This window comes from Typopeltis vanoorti, chromosome 7 (genome assembly GCF_054136105.1).
Source record: "Typopeltis vanoorti isolate ZY-2024b chromosome 7, IOZ_Tvanoo_1.0, whole genome shotgun sequence".
Lineage (NCBI taxonomy): Eukaryota > Metazoa > Arthropoda > Arachnida > Uropygi > Thelyphonidae > Typopeltis > Typopeltis vanoorti.
The window spans coordinates 6,101,594-6,122,580 of NC_143555.1; the positions used below are offsets into that span (position 1 = coordinate 6,101,594).

The 20,987-nt window shown below is 35.3% G+C and overlaps 1 protein-coding gene across 4 annotated transcripts in view; it reads left to right on the forward strand.

The window, feature by feature from the left end:
* LOC150104464 (serine/threonine-protein kinase Tao-like) overlaps nt 1–20,987 on the forward strand; it is a 713,758-nt gene that overhangs the window by 396,215 nt on the left and 296,556 nt on the right. For all 4 annotated transcript variants that reach the window (XM_090395159.1, XM_090395157.1, XM_090395158.1 and 1 more), the window contains one exon: nt 2,501–2,629. In XM_090395159.1, the coding sequence (XP_090251285.1) occupies nt 2,501–2,629 (129 nt within the window). The remainder of the gene's footprint in view (nt 1–2,500; nt 2,630–20,987) is intronic.

Genomic DNA, 20,987 nt, shown 5'->3' on the forward strand with positions numbered 1-20,987 from the left:
TCTTCAGATGTCCCTGGCTTGTAGCAGCAACTAGCTATGCATGTTCTCTCTGTCTCTCACATGATATAACCTGAAAGCCATTGCTTGTATTATTATTCATACTACTGCCACAACATTCTCCTGGTACTATCTGTTTCTCTGTCCTTTCTGAATATGGATGTAATCATCACATTTTGTTCCTGTAAGGATATCCTTTTCTTGATCCCATTTCATTTATTAATGCTACAAATTCATCGTGTTTATTCCTGGCATTAGCAGATATTCATGATCACCAACCATCAGGCTGATGCATATTCAGATAACTCTTAAAACCTGAACTGTTCAAATAAGCACATCTCTGAATTGGTTCATCTTTCCTTTCATATGTTCTCTTTTTGTCATTAAAGTCTAATTTTTCACTTCATTGCATGTGTTTTAACTTTTCTGTAGCCATCCTCATCATACTTAGTTTCCCTGACTACCTATATTCATTCTTTTAATGAATAACAGCTTCTCCTCTTGGAGAAGCTGTTGTTCAGTATTATGTTCTTACATAATATCAAATCTGTTTCCTGCAAGTACAAATCCCTTTACCATTCAAAACATCCCATACATCATTTGCAGGTGTTTAAGCTTATACATTGATTGCTACTCATCTCTTGTTTCAGGAAATGACAGATTTTGTTAAAGTTAAATTGACATCATGTGGGAGGGGGGGTTGGAAATCATACAATAGTATAGGCATATGTATTCAGGCTCTATATCAGTAAATGAGACTGAGAAAAGAGAAAAATACAGGGAGGCCTACAGTCCTTAATAGTGCCACCTGTCAAGTTGATTGTGTGTTCTTGACTGATTGTCTGTGGATGAGAGTTTCCCCAAATGACAGACAGCTTGACAAAAAGGGCTGAAGCAAATTCCAAGAAAAGTCTCATATTTGTACTTGTTTCAGTTGAGTAAGGTAGCCTTTTTCCAGCAGACAATGCCTTGGATATCCACCACAAGGGTGGATACCCAAGGCATTGTCTGCTAAACCTGAGCAGCCATAGTGGTGGAATTGGATCTATTCTTGATATTGGCTATCTTGTCTGTTTTGCCAAAGTAGGAAAGTTTGCAGCAACAAGGTAACTAGTAGCCCCCATCTCAATTCAGAGGTTGTAGTTGGTCTTCATGAGATAAGGGATGTTAATTTCTTCTGTAGTTTGAAGCTTGTGAAGATTGTATTTCCTAAGGGACTTAGCCACTATTTTTCAGAAGTGCCATGAAAATTTCATCCTTGGAAGCTAAGAATGAATGCCATCAGGAAAGGAGTGAAAGCTAGATTTTTCTTTCATAGAGTGGTGCATGATTGGAATGGATTGCCATTAGATGTATGCAAGTAGTGTGAATGAATTCAAGAACAAGTATGACAGCTGCAGCATGTAAAATATGGCTTTCCTCAGTGAGTCCCTGATTCCCTGGAGGTCTCTCTTAATAATAAATATAATATAAAGTGATGGATTTGTTATAGTTAATTTGGAGTGTGGAGAGGAGGAAGGAGTGGTTGTGTGGGTTTGATATTTTCTGATGTGGTTGAGGAGTAGCCTTTGGCTAAAAGGTTTTAATAATTTAGTCATTAAATGTATCATTATTACTGGAATTAATAATTAGTTAATTATTAAATCTGTGTTGTCGTTTCCTGAAACAAAAAATGAGCCCATACATTAACAAAGTATACAGTTGAGTTGCTCTTACACAGTTTTCACTGAATCGTTTTTCAATCACAGCTCCACAGTACCTTGAAACAAGCTCAGAATCTTTTATTCTTTTTTTTTTTTTGTTTCATTCAGTAACATTTTCATATATTCTCTCATTGCATTTTTCTCATTCAATTACATCAAGAATCTGTGCTCTACTGGAAAACATACTTTTATCATGTATAGGTAAAACTTGAGTACAGCTGCAACGGTGCCATCCCCTACCTCTAAATCTTAACTTGCATTTTTGTCTTAAAAGATGTAAATTTTCTGGTCAGTTGTATGGTTAAACCTAATTTTCTTTGAGAAAAAACTACTTGCCTGTGTGACTAATTTGGTTGCTAATTGAAAGGAAGGCTTAGGGGGGAAACTCCTCATTCAGCAACTAGAACTACCAGAGAAAGACCAATATCTTTCTCCCGTGGTGTGCCATTGAGAAAGAAAAGCTGTTATAATTTCATTGGTAGTTGTTAATTGGTAGAACTTTTTCTGGACTTTTTTAAACTCTATAATGGTCTTTCTTATGGTAGTCATAATGATACTAGAAATGATATCACAAGGGATTAAGTTTTATGTGGAGTAACAATTTGTAAAGTGCATAATAAGATTCGTAAATACGCATTTTAAATATCTGTATGAACTTCTTAATTCTTCTTTTAATCTTCAATTCTTCAATGATTGTTTCCTTGAAATTCAGCATTTGACATGTCATTTTCATAAAATTTTGTCCCTGTGCTTAAGTGAAGCCTAATGTTAAATATATTTTGTGTTGTATTTTCCACTAGCTAAAACAAAATTTGGCCAGTGAAAAACGACTAAGTAAGAACATAAGTCAACAGCATGATGAAGAAGTTAAAAGATTTCAGCAGCAACAGAAGTCCGAATACAAATACATGAAAGATAGAATTAAACGGGTAAGAGAGAAGATCATTTGAAATGAAATTTATCTGTATTTGATAAATAAAATTTGACTATGAATTTATTTTAATGTTCTAAGTTTAATTAATCTAATTTAATCCCCCCACCCCACCCCCAGGAATTGGGATGTTAATTAAAACTGTTGGTAAGTTATTTTAACATGAATAATCCGCTGCTTCATTCCTCACTGGCGGTGGTTTACTGGATATACCTTTAAAAATTATAATCTGTTACTCTCCATCTTCAGCACTGTCCTAGGTATATTGGTAGAGCAGTAGATGAAAGCAGCTGTTCCTTATCGTGAGTAGTACTCACTACAGTACCCCCCCCCCCCCCACTGTTTCAACATAATTGGTTCCTGAAGAACTATCATCAAGAGTCATAAATTGAACCCTGAACTCTGATAGAAATACAGATTGAACTATATAATACCATACTGAAGTGGCACTTAATAATACACATTTATTTACTAATATGCATAATAATATTACACATTTACACAACAAATAATACACATTTATTTAATCATGCAAAAGTGAAAATATTACAGGATTTACTGTTACGAGTGTCTTAAAATAAAAATCTATATGAAGTTTCTTCTGAACTAGGAAGCTTCCCTCAGTTAATTTTGCTATAGCATTTTAAAAGAAATCTGATCATGGCTAAGGCCCTTGAACACAGTTTTGTTCAAAACTTGATCATCAGTTTGCAAATTTTTCTGATCAGGGTCGATTTTTAAAAGGGCCGTGTAAGTCTTTGTAATGTAAAGATGCAGATATGTTTTTCATTATTTGTATTCTATAGGTCCTTACTTTGTCATTTCGATAAGTTCCACAATTGCTCCTTGTTTTTGTAAACCCAGCAATTCATTTATATTTTCATTTAAAGACTTCGAAAGCTCATTTGCTGTCTCAACCTTTTGCCTTTCCAAAGAACACATTCAAAACCTTCATCTGCAATTTAATGTCACGAGAGTTTCTTTTGGATCAAATTCGCTGAGTTCATTTTAGGCATCTATAACTCTTTTATATATAGTATCCAAGTGCTGAATTTTCATCAAGAACTCTTGAATTTTTAGGCTATCTTCTTAATCATCTGAACATAACGAATCACAGCTTCTTTTTTTTTAAAGTAAACATTATATACAGTATTTTGTGACATTGAAACTTAGTTATTAAAAAAATAAACTAAGTTGATTCTGTTATTAGAAATCATTCATACTATTTAAAATATATTTTTTATTCTCAGTTGTAATGTGGTTTCAGTCAACTGATGACTTGAATTTGAAGGATGTGCATCTGAATTGTCTGGCTTCTGTGACTTGGCATTTCACACATTCATAATAGAAAATTTTTACTAATAAATAAAGTTGGGTGTCTAGCATGTGTGTTTTCTCCTGTCAATTCTGCTCGAGTTCCCAAGCTGACTGATATCAGACTTAGTGCCATGGAGAATTATATTACACAAATTATGTTCTCCAAGTGTGAATAAACAGTTTTCATATAACATCTTCACAATTGACATCACATCAAATTGCCTTTGTTTCCCGTAATGCACAGCATATTCCCTTCTGGACATGCTTCCATGCATTGTGGGATAGATAATTATCCAAAACAATTTCAACCTTGGTTTATTGTGGTTTTACAGTGAGTGCTAAATTCAGAGACACTATAAGATAAATCAATAGCAGAAGTTTAAATAGTGTGCTTTCTGTTGGTTATAAAGTGAATTATGCTAGATATTATAGTCATTTGAATTCTATACCTAAGCATGGCCAAACAATTTGCTTGTGAAGTATTTTTAAGTCTAGCCTTCTTGCATATGGAAGCAGATAACTTGTTATCGAATTGCCCGAGTATCTCATAATGTACGGTATACTTCCTTTACTAGAACAGTTTGTTTCATCTGTCTTTTTGGACTAGACTACATAAAAGCAGTCTAGCCCTGAAGATGCTCCACATACAAACTTTGACCATAAAGGATTAAAAACAAGAACATAATTTTTTTCTAGTAATTTACTCTGTAACCAGACAAAAAACTTTTTACAACTAGCATCGTGCTAGTTACTGGAAGGTTTTCTTTCAATTAAAAAAAAATTAAAGCTGCTGAAATTTTGAAATTCTTACAAATTGCTATTGAAAATAATTCTTGTTAAATACCAATAGTAATATCATCTCTGCAAACTGTTAACGATGATGCTTTAAAGTTCGTATCTTTCTATGGAGGAATTGAAACTTTAAAAGTAATAAATGGATTGAAAATATTTCATATCAATCACCAGGTAAACATGCTCTCTATTGATTTAATCTTCATTTATACGGACAATGAGGATGGACTGGTGATTTGGGATTTAGCTGACCAAATTGTATTCTTATTGGTCTAAACTATAATGCAAAATGATTGTACAACATGGCAGAATTTCATGCCATCTGGGGCTTTGCCCAGTTAATGCCCCTGTTTTCTACAGAAAACCTTGGTTATCGTCAGTTTTTTTCCAACAATTTTCCTCCAAATCAATCTGTTATCTGTCAAGACTCCAACTTTATCAGATCTTATATTTCTGTCTTCTAAGTCACTTTTTACTGTATCAATCCACGTACATCTTGGTCTCCTTCTGGGGGTCTTTTTCCTTCCAGATTGGCAAAGAAGACTTGTTTTGCCAATCTTTCCTCTCCCATTCTGTTTAAAATGATCATAACACCTGAGATTAGCTCTACTAAGACATTCCTGGATAATAACTATATCAAGTTCTTTCCTAATATCCTCAGTTTTAATATGATATTGCCACTGATCACATCTGTTAAGTCCTTAATCTTTCTCAGGACTCTCATATCTGCGATCTCTAGTCTTTGGTCAAATGTTTTATTTCTAATCCAGCTCTCAGATCCATAAGTTACAATTAGTTTGAATACTGTCTTGTGTATAGCTAGTTTAGTATCTTGACTAATGTCTCTTATTTCATATAAATTTATTCACTTGATTTACTACCATACCAGCTTTGCTAATTCTACTATCTATTTCCAAATTTAATTTGCCATCTTCACTAAAAATTGTGCCTAGATGGCTGAAATGTTTTACCTCTATAGGTTCTCCATTCAGGATGCAGCTGATATTTTCATTTCTCTTTGTCTTGTTATTGCTAATTTTCATACCAAATGTATTACAGCAGTTATTAAATTTAGTCAGGGAATCTTGCAGACTTGTACTGGGTTTATTTAAAAATATAACATCATCTGTATAAAGTAAAGAGCTGAGATTAATATCTCCAATTTTGATATCAGGTTTATTATCACTTTCCTTCATAATGTACATCATTGTCTGACACCAGATTTAACATTAAACAATCTTCCTGTACTTCCTTCAATTCTAACTGCTGACTTACAACTCTCATTATATTGCTTGATATAATTCCCCATTAGCACCCTGTAGCATTTTGAATAGCTTTTCTCTTAGCACCTTGACATATACCTTTTCCAGATCTACAAAACTTAAATACAGATCTTTGTTATATTCCCATGATTTCTTAACTATTTTTTGCAAAGTGAAAATCTGATCCTACAACCTGTATTTGGCCTGAATTCAGCTTGTTCTTCACCAGCTTCTTTTTCACAATCCCTCTCAGCCGTTTCTTGAGTATACTTGCACATATCTTACCAGGAACACTCAGTAAGGAAATACCTCTATAATTTTCATTCAGTTTTATTTCCCTTTTTTATATATGGATGCTATGTGAGCTCTACTCCAATCGTTCAGAATAGGACCCTTTGTCCAGACCTTCTGAGCTATACAGTGAAGCCAGTGTAAGACTTTTATACCTCCATACTTGAGTATTTCTGGTTGAATATCATCTACTCCAGCTGCTTTTCCACATTTCAGGCTTTTGATGGCTTTTTATATTTTGAGTATTGATATGTATTCCTGATTGCATGTCTGTTGAGTGTTTTTTACCACTGTGCTATCACCTCTTGTTTCATTTATCAATTTTTTTGAAGTAATTACTCTATACATCAAGGATATATTTTTGTCCAATTTCATATCACCTTTATCATCTCTAATTCCTCTTACAGCACTCTTTCCTCCATTTCTGAGCTTTCTTCAACAGTCTCCAGAATATTTTGCCACCTTCCTGATATTTGTTTTCTATGTTCTTACCAAAGCCTTCCAATAACTTTTGTTCTGGTAAGTTTATACAGTGTTGTTTACACAAAGAACCAAGTCAAATGGCGAAAAGTCAGCTACTAGAATAAATTCCAACTCGATATCAGAAAAATTCATGATTGGCACCATTAACATAAGAATCATTAATAGAAAAGAAATCGAACTAGCAGAAGAATTGGATAAGTACCAGATTGACATGACAGGTATTACCACAACATAGAAGAAAAAAACGGGAGAGATCTTTTTAAGCAACAAATGCAAGATGTTACATTTCATCATCATCATCAAATTCCTGCCATGTACCCTCAAGGATATGATAGTACTACATGAAAAATTTACATCATTACTAACTTCCTTTCTACAATTTTCCTCCAAATCAGTCTGTTACTTGTCAAGACTCCAACATTATCAGATCTTATATTTCTATCGTCTAAGGCACTTTGTACCGTATCAATCCACCTATATCTTGGTCTTCCTCTGGGTGGTTTTCCTTCCAACTTGGCAGAGAACACTTGTTTTACTAATCTTTCTTCGCCCATTCTGTTTACGTGACCATACCACCTGAGATTAGCTCTGCTAACGCATTGCTGGATGCTGACAATGTCAAGTTCTTTCCTAATATTCTCGTTTTTAATATGATATTGCCATTGATGCCATCTATTCATGCCTCTAATCGTTCTCAGGACTCTCATACCTGTCTCTAGTCTTTGGTCAAGTGTTTTATTTCTGACCCAGTTCTCAGATCCATAAGTTAAAATTGGTTTGAACATTGTCTTGTATACAGCTAATTTAGTATTTCGACTCATTTCTCTCTTATTCCATATGAATTTATTCAATTGACTTTCTACTATACAATACTCTACTATACTTTGTTGATTCTGTTGTCTATTTCCATATTTAATTTACCATCTTCAGTAAAAATCGTGCCTCAGTAGATGAAATGTTTTACTTGTTCCGCAGGTTCTCCCTTCACAACACAGTTGACATTTTCAATGATTCTGCCTATTTTCATTGTCTTTGTCTTTTTATTGCTGACCTTCATACCATATCTATTACAACAGTTATTCAATTTAGTCGGAGAATCTTGCAGACTTGTAGCGGATTTATTTAGAAGTGTAACATCATCCGCATAAAGCAAAGAGCTGACATTAACATCTCCAATTTTGATATCATGTTTAATACCACTTTCCTTCATAATGTGATCAGTATAGATAATGAATAACAGAGGGGATAATGTACATCCTTGTCTGACACCAGATTTAACATTAAATCATCTTCCTGTACTTCCTTCAATTCTAACTGCTGACTTACAACTCAAATAAAGACTAAGTATTGCTTGATATAATGCCCCATTGACACCATATAACTGTAGCATATTGAATAGCTTCTCTCTTGGCACCTTGTCATATGCCTTTTCCAGATCTACAAAACTCAAATAGAGATCTTTGTTATATTCCCATGCTTTCTCGACTATTTGTCGTAAAGTGAAGATCTGATCCTAACAGCCTTTATTTGGCCTGAATCCAGCTTGTTCTTCACCAAGCTTTTCTTGCACAATTCTTCTCAACCGTTTCTCCAGTATACTCGCATATATCTTACCAGGAACACTCAGTAAGGATATATCTCTGTAATTCTCACATTCAGTTTTATTTCCCTTTTTTATATATGGGTACTATGAGAGCTCTACTCCAATCATCGGGAATTTGTCCCTCTGTCCAGGCATTCTGAACTATGCAATGCAGCCACTGTGAGACTTTTATACCACCATTCTTCAGCATTTCTGGTCAGATATCATTTACTCCTGCTGCCTTTTCACATTTCAAGCCTTTGATGGCTTCAAGTATGGTTTTGTATTCCTGACTTGAAGTAGAAAAAGCCATCTCTCTTCCATCAACACTCTTTCCTCCATTCCTAAGCTGCTTCAACAACCTCCAGAATATTTTGCCACCTTCTTGATATTTATTTTCTATGTTCTTCCCAAAGTCCTCCCATGACTTTTGTTTAGCTAGTTTTACAAACTGTTTAGCTTTCTTACATTTGTCTCTGTATTCTCTAAGAGCACAGGCTAACTTATTTGACAGGAACTTTTGATATGCTTTCTTCTTTTCCTTCACTGCCTCTTTAACTTCCTGTGTCCACCATGGAGTTCTAATTTTTCTATCCTTGCAGACAACTTCACCACATTCCTCTCTAGCTGAATCACTCAGGGTTTTCTTCAAGGCTTGCCACTGAATCTCCAAGATTTGGTTCCTCTTCTCAAACTATTTCATTTTTTTTCTTGTATAATCTTTGTGTATTTTAGTCTACAGTTCACATCTCAGAGCTGCTCAACTTTTATTCGCTTTAAAACTTTCTTACATGTTATTCTTTTCAATATGAAATTCAATTTTATCCTGCTCAAGACTAAATAGTGATCACTTCCAATTTCAAATCCTCTGTACACTCTGGTGTCCTGCACCAGGGAGAAAACATCTCTATCAACAATAACATAGTCAATGAGACTTTTTTTTATTCCTTGCCTCTTCTCTCCATGTGAATTTGTGCACATTTTTATGTTGGAACATGGTGTTAGTAATAACCAGTCCATGTCCTGAGCAGAAATCCAACAGGTATTTGCCATTATTATTAGCTTTGCTCTTTTCTCCAAATTTTCCCAAAACATTTTTGTATGTCTGACAATCACTTCCTACTCTGCTATTTAGATCCCCAACAATGACCAACTTTTCGTTTTTCATTGTTCAGATGGTTTTTCTAAAGCCTCAAAAAATTCCTCCACTTCTACCTTAGTAGAGCCTTCTGTGGGACCATAGGCACAAATAAATCTCATTGTCCAGTTCTCCATTCTCATATTTGCCCAAATCACTCTACTTGACACTGCCTGCCATTCAAGAAGATGAGCTTCGTATTTTGTGTTGAATATATGGCTACTCCTTCTTTTCCTTGATTATCATTTCCTGAATATAACATTTTGTATTTATTGCTCAGAAAGATCTCACCAGTTTTTGTCTTTTTTGTTTCAGTCACCCCTATTATGTCGATCTGGTACTTATCTAATTCCTCCGCTAGCTGTTTAGGCTTCTTATGTTGATTGTACCGATCTTTAACTCTGGTGATGTTGAGTTGGGGTGTGTTTTCAGATTTGTTCTAGTAGCTGACTTTTCGCCGTTTGCCCTGGTTCCCTGGCGAAAATAACAGGGTGCTTGTTTAACCGGGCGCTGCCCCAGCAGGCGTGAAATTTTGTCATGTTGTACAATGATTTTGTATTTTGGTTTAACCAATAGGAATACAATTTGGTCGGCTAAATCCCAAATTGCCAGCCCATCCTCATTCGTTCATTATCCAGGTAGATACACAACAGGGTGCACCGCGAGAAGGTGAGGATTGGACACTAGGTCAGAAGCCCTGGTCGGTTCTCCGCATTCCTTTAAAGGCTATGTGGAGGTCTCCTCTCAGTTATACATCTTTGACCCTTAAGCACCCGATGTTACATTTGTCCATGATAATCAGAGAAAAGGTGTAGCTATAATATTTAGCACTAAATATGAGGATAATCTTCTTGAATGACAGGCAATATCGAGTGTGGGAACATTGGAATGTGGAACTGGACAGTGATACTTATTTGTGCCTATAGTCCCACAGGAGGTTTTGCTAAAGAAGAATTGAGAAATTTTTCGAGACATTAGATAATGCATCTGGCACAAAAAAAAAAAAAAAAAAAAAAAAGGAAAAATCAATTCTTGTTGGAGAACTAAACAGCATAGTAGAAAATTATTACCAAACATACAGAAAAGCTTTGGGAAAATTGGAGAAAAGGTCAAAACTAATAATAATGGTAAGTACCTGCTATTTCTGTTTTGGTTGGACATTGACTAGTTATTGCTAATGCAGTGTTCCAACATTAAAATGTGCACAAGTTCATGTGGAGAGAAGATGCAAGGAATAGAGAAGTCTCATTGACTGTGTTGTAGTTGATAGCGATATTTTCCCACTGATTCAGGATACAAGAGCATGCAGAGGATTTGAACTTAAAATGATCATTCAGCATTGAGCAGGATAAAGTTGAATTTCTTATTGCAAAGAAGAGTGTGTAAAAAAAGTATTAAAACAAATCAAAGTTGAGCAGCAGAAGTGAACTGTAGACTCATGTACATAAACATTGTTCAAGAAAAAAATAATGAAGGAGTTTCAAAACAAAAACCAAACGTTGATTGATTCAGCTATAGAAGCATGTGGTGAGGTGTCTGCAAGGATAGAAAGATCAGAATTCCATGGTGGGCTCAGTAAGTAAGTCAAAGAGATGCAGTAAAGGAAAAGAATATTGAAAGTTCCTGGCAAGTAAGTCATCTTGTGCTGTTAGAGAATACAGAAAGAAAAGTAAGAACGTGAAGCACTGAAGTCATGGGAAGACTTTAGTGAGAACATAGAAAATGAATATCAGGAAGGTGCAAAATATTCACATGACTGTGGAAAAAAAGAGCTTAGAAATGGAGGAAAGAATACTGTAAAAGGAATCAGAGATGATAGTGGTGACAAGAAAACTGAAGATAAGGATATTCTAGATGTCTGGAGTAATTATTTGGAAAGATTGTTGAATGAAACAATCAGTGACAGGATGGTTATAGGAAACATTCAGCAGGAATGCAACTCAGTTTGTGAACTAGAAAAAGCCATTAAGAACTTGAAATGTTGGAGGGCAGTTGAAGTTTATATTTGACCAGGAATACTCAAATATGGAGGTATAAAAGTTCTACAGTTGCTACACTGTATAATTCAGATGGTCAAATTCCATATGATTGGAGTAGAGCTCAAATAGTATTTCTTAAAAAAAAATAAAATAAATAAAATTAAAAAAAAAAAACGGAATTGCAGAGGAATTTCCCTCCTGGGGGGAGGGGGGGAGGTCCTGGTAAGATTTATGCAAGTATATTTGAGAAATTGTGGAAGGGAAGCTTGGAGAAGAACAGTCTGGATTCAGGCCAAATTGAGGTTGTCAGGATCAGATTTTCACCTCAAGAAAAATAGTTGTGAAATCATTGAAATATAACAAGAATCTGTATTTAAGTTTTGTAGATCTGAAAAAGGCATATCACAAGGTGCAAAGAGAAAAGCTATTCAAAATGCTACAGTTATATAGTGTTAATGGAAAGTTAATGAGTTGTAAGTCAGCAGTTAGAATTGAAGAAAGTACAGGAAGATGGTTTGATGTTAAATCAATTGTTAGACAACAACACATAATATGGATCACACGAAGGAAAGTGGTATTGAATCTGATATCAAAATTGGATACGTTAATCTCAGCTCTGCACTTTATGTAGATGACATTATATTTCTGAATAAATCCAGTACAAGTCTACAGGATTCTCTAACTATTCTGAATAATTACTGTAGAGTGAATTATTCAGAATAGAGAAAATGAGCAATAAAGAAACGATGAAAATTGATAGAAATATGAATCATGTGATAGAAATTGAAAACATCAACTGCATCTTGATTTGAGAGCCTATAGAATAAGTAAAACATTTGAGCTATTTAGGCACAATTTTTAGGGAAGATGGCAAAGCTGGTGTGGTAAAAGTCAGCTGAATAAATTTATATGGAATAAGAAAGAAATTAGTCAACACTAAACTAGTTGTATAAAAGACAATGTTTTAACCAATTTTATCTATGGATCTGAGAGCTAAGTTAGAAATAACAATTGATCAGAGACTGGAGACCACAGATATGCAAGTTCTGAGAAGATTAAGGGAGCGAAGAGATGGTAGCAATGTCACTCTCATATTAAATGTGGAGTTATTAGGATCCTTGATGTTGTTAGCATTCAGGAATATCTCGGATTCTATATTCTATAGCTACTTAAACAGAATGTGAGAGGAAAGATTAGTAGAACATGTATTTTTTGCCAGAAAAAGACCCAGTGGAAGACCAAGAACCAGGTTGGTTGATACAGTAAAAATTAAAAATAATAAATATTTTTAAATTTTATAAAAATATAAAGAATTAAGATAGGATGGATGGTGACATAGGGCTTCCCATGATTCAAAAAATAGATGATCAAATTTGAACCAACTGTTGTGTAGTATCTTGATACAGTTCCAGTGAACGCTATCTGTGATGTCGATTGCATGAAAAGCAAGGCCTGAACCTTCAGATTCCGTAAATCTTATATAATTTTGATTTTTTCTGATTCTAATAGTTTCTCCATTCTAGTAGAATGGCCAGTCTGCTGAAGTGGCAAAAGTTACAAGAACATTGTATTTGATAAACACCAGGCAAAGATAAAGGTAATAATCTATCTTTGATAAGTGATAAGAAAGATGACAACTTCCTGGCTTGTTTGAAGGTGTATACAACTTATATCTGCAAAGGGTCATTATTTGTTCGGAGGTTCCTTTAAGGCATGCTGATCCTTTTAACATCAGATTGCAATCTAGAAGAGGGATGATAATTATCAAATATTTTCTCTATCAAGGTCTAATTGTATTGCCCATAAAATAACTTTTATTTTATTTAATTCTTCTAATAGAAGAAACTCAGAAGAACAAATTGTGCATGCTTAATGTACAAGGCTTTTGATAATACCTATTTTTTGTGAAGAATGATGATGATGTGAAGATGCATGAATATATATGCCTATATAGGTTGGCTTCTGTAAACAGAAAATTCAGTATTACCAGCAGAGTTAGTATCCAAAACAAGGTAAATATTGTTAAATTCATGTTTCATAGTGAACTTGATGCTAATTTTATCCAAAAATTGAAGTAGTTCTGTTTCGGAGAGACCAGATTGCAAAGATATCATCCACAAAATGTAGCCAAATAATACAAGATTGTGGAGAAATGGTGTTAAAAATCCTATCCTCTAAATACTCCATAAACTAATCAGACAAAGCAGGTGATATATCCTTGATCTTCTGAAATAATTTATTATGCCAAATAAAATAACTGGCATAGATAGTAAACTTGACATTAGTATCAGGGAAATCTACTTGTAAAAGTTGTTGTTTCTTGAAGGGTATATTCGTACATCAAAAACTATCTCTTACATCAAAAAAATCTATTTGTTGATGTAAGAGGTAGTTTTTTCCCAGTAAAGTTTCGTAAAAGTCTTTAAAGATATTTTGCCAAATAAATACGTAGGTGATCATGTGCAATCAACTATTGGACGTAATGGATAACCAGATTTGTGTACCTTAGGAAGGCTATAAATACATGCAAAATGAGTATGATGAATCTGCAAATTTTCAATATTATTAGCATCTAAAGAATATGTTTGATCTAATAATTTATTCAATTTGTTGAACTGGCTTTGCATAGGGTCTCTGTCAATTATACTGTAAGTGGATCTATCTTACAGTAAAACACTAAGTTTTAGGATGTAGTCAGTGGTATCCATGAATACCGTTGCATTTCCTTTATCATTACAATGTTATTTCAACATAAAGAAATATTCAGGGAGGGAGGCTTAGCTTTATAAAAAATGTGTGCAAACTCAAACTTTATAGCTTGTTAGTGTCATCTGTACTTAACTCCCTAATGCCTTTTTCTACATCTACTATAAAATCTAAATGAGACAAATGCAAAGGTGTTACTGCAAAATTTGAAACTTTTGACTTAATGCACTTAATTCATCATTGGTAAAAGGACAGTTAAATTTATTATATATTTTTCATGGACTGATGCCTTCTTTGTTCTAATAATTTTAACTTGCATATCAACTTCTGTTTATAATTTAAGTTCAACACATCTGGTTCAGAGAAGAGAAGTTCTACTGATTAAACCAGAATGAACTTGAAACTACTGCTGAATAATCTCAGTCCTGAATATTTTGATTTAATCAGTAGAATTTATCTTTCCTCAGCCAGGCTAAGTGGTCACTTAAACCAGAAAAGAGTTTAAATAAAATTCTCTAATAGAGAGAAAAGATATAAGAAGTTAATTTTGTGTATCACTTATAAAAAAATGCATATAAATTAGTCTCAGAAACTGGTTGGTTATAGAAGTGAATTTAGGTAACTCTGAGAGAATTAGATAAGGGTGGTTTGAGAAGGTAGGTTATTTAAAATTTTATTTAATTTTTTTAGTGGTGATCTCACCCACAAAAGTTTGTAAACCTCTAGAACACATTAGCTCCGTGGAGAGGCTGAGTTAAACAACCCTAAAATTGCTTGATGCTTCTGGATAGCATCAAGCAATGTTACAGAAATTTATGGTGCATTACCCCACTCACCCAAAATGTGTGAACAGTTTTCTAAGGTTGGGTAGATTTTGGGATATACATATGAGGTGGGACAATTTAATTTGCAGAATGCACCTGTTAAAAAAAAAAAAAAAAAAAAACTACATTCGGAACTATACATTAGTGGCTACTGTCACCTTTGAAGTAGTCCCCTTGAGCATTTATACAACATGGTTTAGCTAGACGGTGTTCCCATTTTTGGAAACAGGCCTGAGACTCTCTTTCTGGAATACTCTAGAGTTCCTTTATCGCATTATGCTGGATATCAGCGATGTCAAAAAATCAAAGCTTCGTCTTTTTAGCACAGTCTTTAATTTTAGAAACAACCAAAAATCACAGGGAGCTAAGTCAGATGAATAAGCAGGATGACCTAATTCAGTAATTGATTTTTTTGGCCAGAAACTCTCTCATGATGAGTGCATTATGACTTGCCGCATTGTCATGATGGATTATTCACTTGCCAGGTCTTTTTCTCCGAACAGAATCTCCTAATCTTTTCAGCACCTTTGTCTCTGTTCAATGAATTCAGAATGGACTATTCCCTTGTGATCAAACTTAGTGTGTCTTGAGAGATAGTGGCAAGACACGTATTATGTCATGGAGAATGGATATATTCTCTCTGTCTTCCTCTCGCTCTCTTTAGAGGCAACATGTCTAAGAGTATCGCCTTCCACAGTATGTTTTCTTGCTCTTTTTCTCTTAACCGATGCATAATTCCATTGCCATCTACAATCTGGTATTGTAGATGGCAATGGAATTATGCATCAGTTGTTCAGGGAGCCTCTGAAACATTACTTTTGCTTTTATATAGTATCCTTCTGTCTACCTAGTATTTTGCTTTTAACCAAGTTCACCAGTACCTTGACCATAACTCCTGAGATGCTGATTAGTCAATAATTTGCTGCCATGATATTGGAGCCCTCTTTATGCAGCAGAACCATTTTCCCCTTTAGCAAAAACAAAGAGCTGAGACTTAAACAATGCAGTTAAAGGCACTGCCAATTCTCTAGCTTATCCTCATAAAACTCGAGCCAGTATACTCTAATCCCACAGCTGTATTCACATCAGGGGTTTGTAATATCCTATACACTTCCAGTCATCTACCTCTCTTTTCATATAAGCTCTTACCTTTACTGTTACACAGTATCTCCACCTGAATGATATACTCTTGCAAAGTGTTCACTTAGAAGTAAGTTCACTTCACAGCTAATTCCAGTTGCAAGATAGCATACTTACGGGATGGTACAACACAAGTGTTGAAGTTATTTGTTTTTGGCAAGCAAAAGGGACTTAACCAAATGACACTCACCATTGAACTGGTTGCTTTGTATGGCAAAAAGATGATGTCAAAGAAGCAGGTGTATTTTTGATACATTGAATTTAAAGTGGGCCATGGTGACATTAAAAATTGACATTGGGTGAACAGGCCTTCTTTGAGGTAAACAGAAGACATTTCCTGCATTAAGGGCATCTTTCTTGAAGACCACTGAATGAAATTGCACAAATGAGTAAGTCCACTGTTTATGAAATTGTTCACAATATCCTTGGCTTTTGAAAGGTCTGCTCCTGCTGGGTGCCCAAACAGTTGTCAGAGCAGCCCAAGGCCACACACATGACTTGGGGATATGCCTAGAGAATGTTTTGTGATACAGTGACAAATGTGAGGATTTTCTTGCTCTCCTAGTCACAGGAGACAAAACATGGGTTTATCACTTTACCCAAGAGATCAAACAAGACTAAATGACCTGAAAACATCCACAGTCTCCTGAGCACAAAAATATTCAAAAACTGTACCCACTGCCCAAAAAGTCATGGCCATAATGTTCTGGGATTGCCAAGGTATTTTGTTCGTAGACTTCTTGCCGAAGGGAGGAACAATCGCTGTTCGTTGTTGAACAAACTGAAAGCCAACATTTGATGCAAATGACCAGGCCCTCTGACAAGCAGTATGATTTTGGTGTATGACAATGCTACTCCACACGCTGCACATGCCACTCGTGAGTGATTGAGATGTAATTGTTGGGAAACTGTGCCATATCCCACCTACAACTCAGATTTAATGCCTTCACATTTCCCTTTGTTTAGCTCCCTTCAGAAATACTTTTCCAGAAGGCATTTCACTATGGATGAGGAAGTTTATCATGCAGTGTGATGTTGGTTACTGAGTGTGGGCACAGACTTCTTCAGTACTTTTATTGATAAATTGATCTATTGTTGGGACAGGTGCATCAATAAGTTTGAAGACTTTATGGAGAAGTAGTGCATGTTCATTTATTTCTTGATGTATAATTTCAACTTTCTGTTATTTAAACATCCTCGAGGAGAAAAAAAAAAGTTAACTTTTTGGAAACCACTCATATTTTGTCTGCTTCAGTCACTTCCTTACCATCATCATTCAATTATTGTGCCATAAACATTCTTCCATTTACTTTGCAACATACCTAAAGAATTCTTTGGGATCCTTTGGCCTGTACTGCTAAAATCCTCATACTCTGATTTTGCCTTCTTGCCCTGCTGACTTGTGCCTTGTACTGCTCAAGTTGCCTTTTTCTCTGAATTTACTCTATAAATTTCTTTTTTTTGTAGCTCTTCACAATAGTATTCATCCATTTAATTCCGACTTGATTCATTCTCCTGTCTCGAGATATGCAGTCTGCTATTACGAACCTCAAGCACTCCTTTACTGCCTCCCATGCACTATGAACAACCAATCTTTGCAGTTTCTAACCATGGCAGTGCTCCAAGCAATTTCCTAAATTTGTCATACTTACCAGCCCTTTAATTCCTCATACACCGCCTCTTAACTGAAAATTCCACACATTCAGCCACCTCCCAGATCAAGACCACATTGTGAAAAGGATAACTCTCACCAGTTGATGGCAATGTGGTTATGTTAATTACAGACAAATTCTCTGATGTACATACTAGATCTAGCACTCCCAAACTCTGAGTACGTTCCATCACATGCTGCTGTAACTGCATGAATTCCATTCTCCTTCCTCCTTCCAATCTATGTTCCAATAATTTAAGTCCCCTATAATAATTACCTTCCCTCCACTCATGCAGCTTATTTGCTGATGCATACTATCCACATCATCTTTTACATTCCCTGGTCTATATAAGCATCTGACTGTGTATTTTGTTCCTGCTGGCATCTGTCTCACACCAGATTGCCTCAAAAGCACTATGCACTGGCCTGCAATTGAACTCCAGCTCTTCTTGGTTGTAGTTCATCTGCTATCAACTATACACCCCCCCCCCTTCTCTCTCTCTCTCTCTCTCCCTCCCTCCCTCCCTCCCCTTCCTGAAAATATTATACCCTTCACATCTTTCCCACTATCATATTTTTTCAGCCACATCTCACTAATGACAATAACCTTTGGCCAAGATGAATTATCCAATGCTGAAATTACTTACTCCTTGTTCTGAATGCTCCTGGCATTAGCATACATGAAGTGCACTAATCCCCCTTGGCACACTGCTGCCCTACCACTATATACTAACTGTTTCATTCTGGTTGTTACGAGCGGTATTAACTTGGCCATTTATTTTTGCATGCAAGAATGTACTCAAATTCTCCACTGGTATCTGTACTTATTCGTTAGCTTCCCCAAAAGTACTAATTATCTGATTTTGCACATCCAATCTCTCTTCATTCAACAACACTTTTTCCAGACACTGAACACTAAATCCATTGAAATGCAAACCATCCACTTTGTATAAATTCTTTTGTCTGTCAAACTCGCTCTACACATCTACAAACTGCACCTCATTCCTCCTGTATAACCTATGCATTGACTCATTTGCTGTCATGGCTCCTCAACTGTGAGATTTGCTATCCTCTTTCTCTCTAATTTCATTAACCCTTTCATGTCCTCCCTCATACCATACTTGTCTTCTTTCAAATCATTCACTTTACACTTTTGCATTCTATTAGCCTCTCTAGCATTGTTAATCTCTGGACTTAAAGCATGATTTCATCACTCTCCTCAAGGACACATCTTATAATAGAATCACTATATGAGATGCCTTAATTTTTTCTTTCTCTCTTAGTCAAGTATTCCATTCTCTTTTCATGCACCTCTTTCTTTCTATTCTCAGCTGAATCACTTGTCAGACATTTCTGCACTTATTCTGGCTCACACTTCGTCCTGTATAGAACTCTGCATAGCTGTGCTATCTCCTGCAACAACACTTTTTACATTCTTTTCATTCACATTTATCATGTGAATGAAAAGAATGTAAAACCAACTTTTCATTCACATTTATCATGCTACTATTCTTTTGAGCATCACTTTCACTCTCTCTCTCTCACAATTCTATCTTCTTACACACCCTCTCTCTCTCTCTCTCTCACACAATTCTATCTTCTTACACACCCTCTCTCTCTCTCTCTCTCCCTCACAGTTCTATCTTCTTACACACCCTCTCTCTCTCTCTCTCCCTCACAGTTCTATCTTCTTAATCCCGACCTGCAATTCCTACACTTTTTAACACTTTTGGCTATCTCTCTCTCTCACTACACTTGCTTTCAAACCAAAGTCCATTCACTTTCAGTAACAAATACATTTTGCAGACAAATTGCACTGAATGAAGTCCCTCCGGTTTATTTGAACAGTGATGTTTTGGATACCATTGTTCTTCTTCTGATTGGTACCATGGCATGCTATATAACTTACCATACAAAATAATGTATATTTAAGGACAAAACTTTACTCTGATTATAGCTGTATTTTTAAGGAAATTGCAACATAGACTAATATATTGAAAAATAAAAGTATTAAAACCCACACACCCTCTCCACGGCACATCCGAAAAACAAAAATCTTTAAAAAAAAAATACAACCGTTCAACCACTTACAAACCATAAAAAAAAAATTAGCATCCATAGACCAGGTCCCTCGTAGTCGTAAATTATCTTACTATAGCCAAACAGGCAGGACAGCCAAAATCAGAATTCCTGAATGTATGAACTATGTCTGTTTCCATCACTACAGCTACTCAGGACTTTCTGAGCATGCTTTGGACACCTGCCATAGAATACACTGGAAGAAAGCCACTCTACTTCATCACAGCAAATATAAATATGAATGACTTTTCCTTGAATTTGCTTCTCCTACTACCCAGACCTCACCAAATTTGGTTGCATGAAACTGCCCCAAATTTGAGAAGCCCTCCTATCCATTGCATTTCAGCCAAGGATGACCAATATAGCCTTGGGGACATTATTTAGAATTTTAAGCCTACTCTCAGTTGATATCTTCATTACCTAGTATAGTGCCTGTATGCACATATTTTATTATATTTTTTACCTGATGATGGTAATTTGACACTGATGAAATATTGCAAGTATTAATTAAATTTATTTTAGTTAATATATATGTCTGCATTGTAATTTCCTTAAAAAAGGCAGTTATGAATACGGAGGGGGGGGGGGAACCTTCGCCTCGGGCGGCACTCTGAACATTTTTGAACTTCTGCAGTTAATTCTAAAATACAGTCTTGAGAACTCAGTTTCAACTATTGTAATACTCCAGCGAATTTCCCTCACAATTGCTGTAAGAGTTGCTAGTCATGAGAGGAGTTTTTCTAAATAAAATAGATTAAGAATTACCTACGTTATTATGAAATAGACTTCATCCTTTTTTATCAACAATTTTGCTAACAGAAAACAAGAAAAATAACATTTTAGAATGTTGAAATTAAAGTTTTACTTCGAAAATAAACAGTGTTTTAATTTATTTCCCTATATGTCGTTTTGACTTTTTGTAGTATTTTTGGTGTGAATTGAGAAGGGCGGCAAAAGCTCTAGCTACACCACTGTATGAATAGTCAACATATAAGCCTTATCACAAGATTTAGTCTGATTAACACACTAAAATATGTGGGTGTTCCGAAAAGTTCTCAGCCTCAGCCATAAATGGCAACACTATCGGCAAGATTTTTTTTACTAAGTTGGTA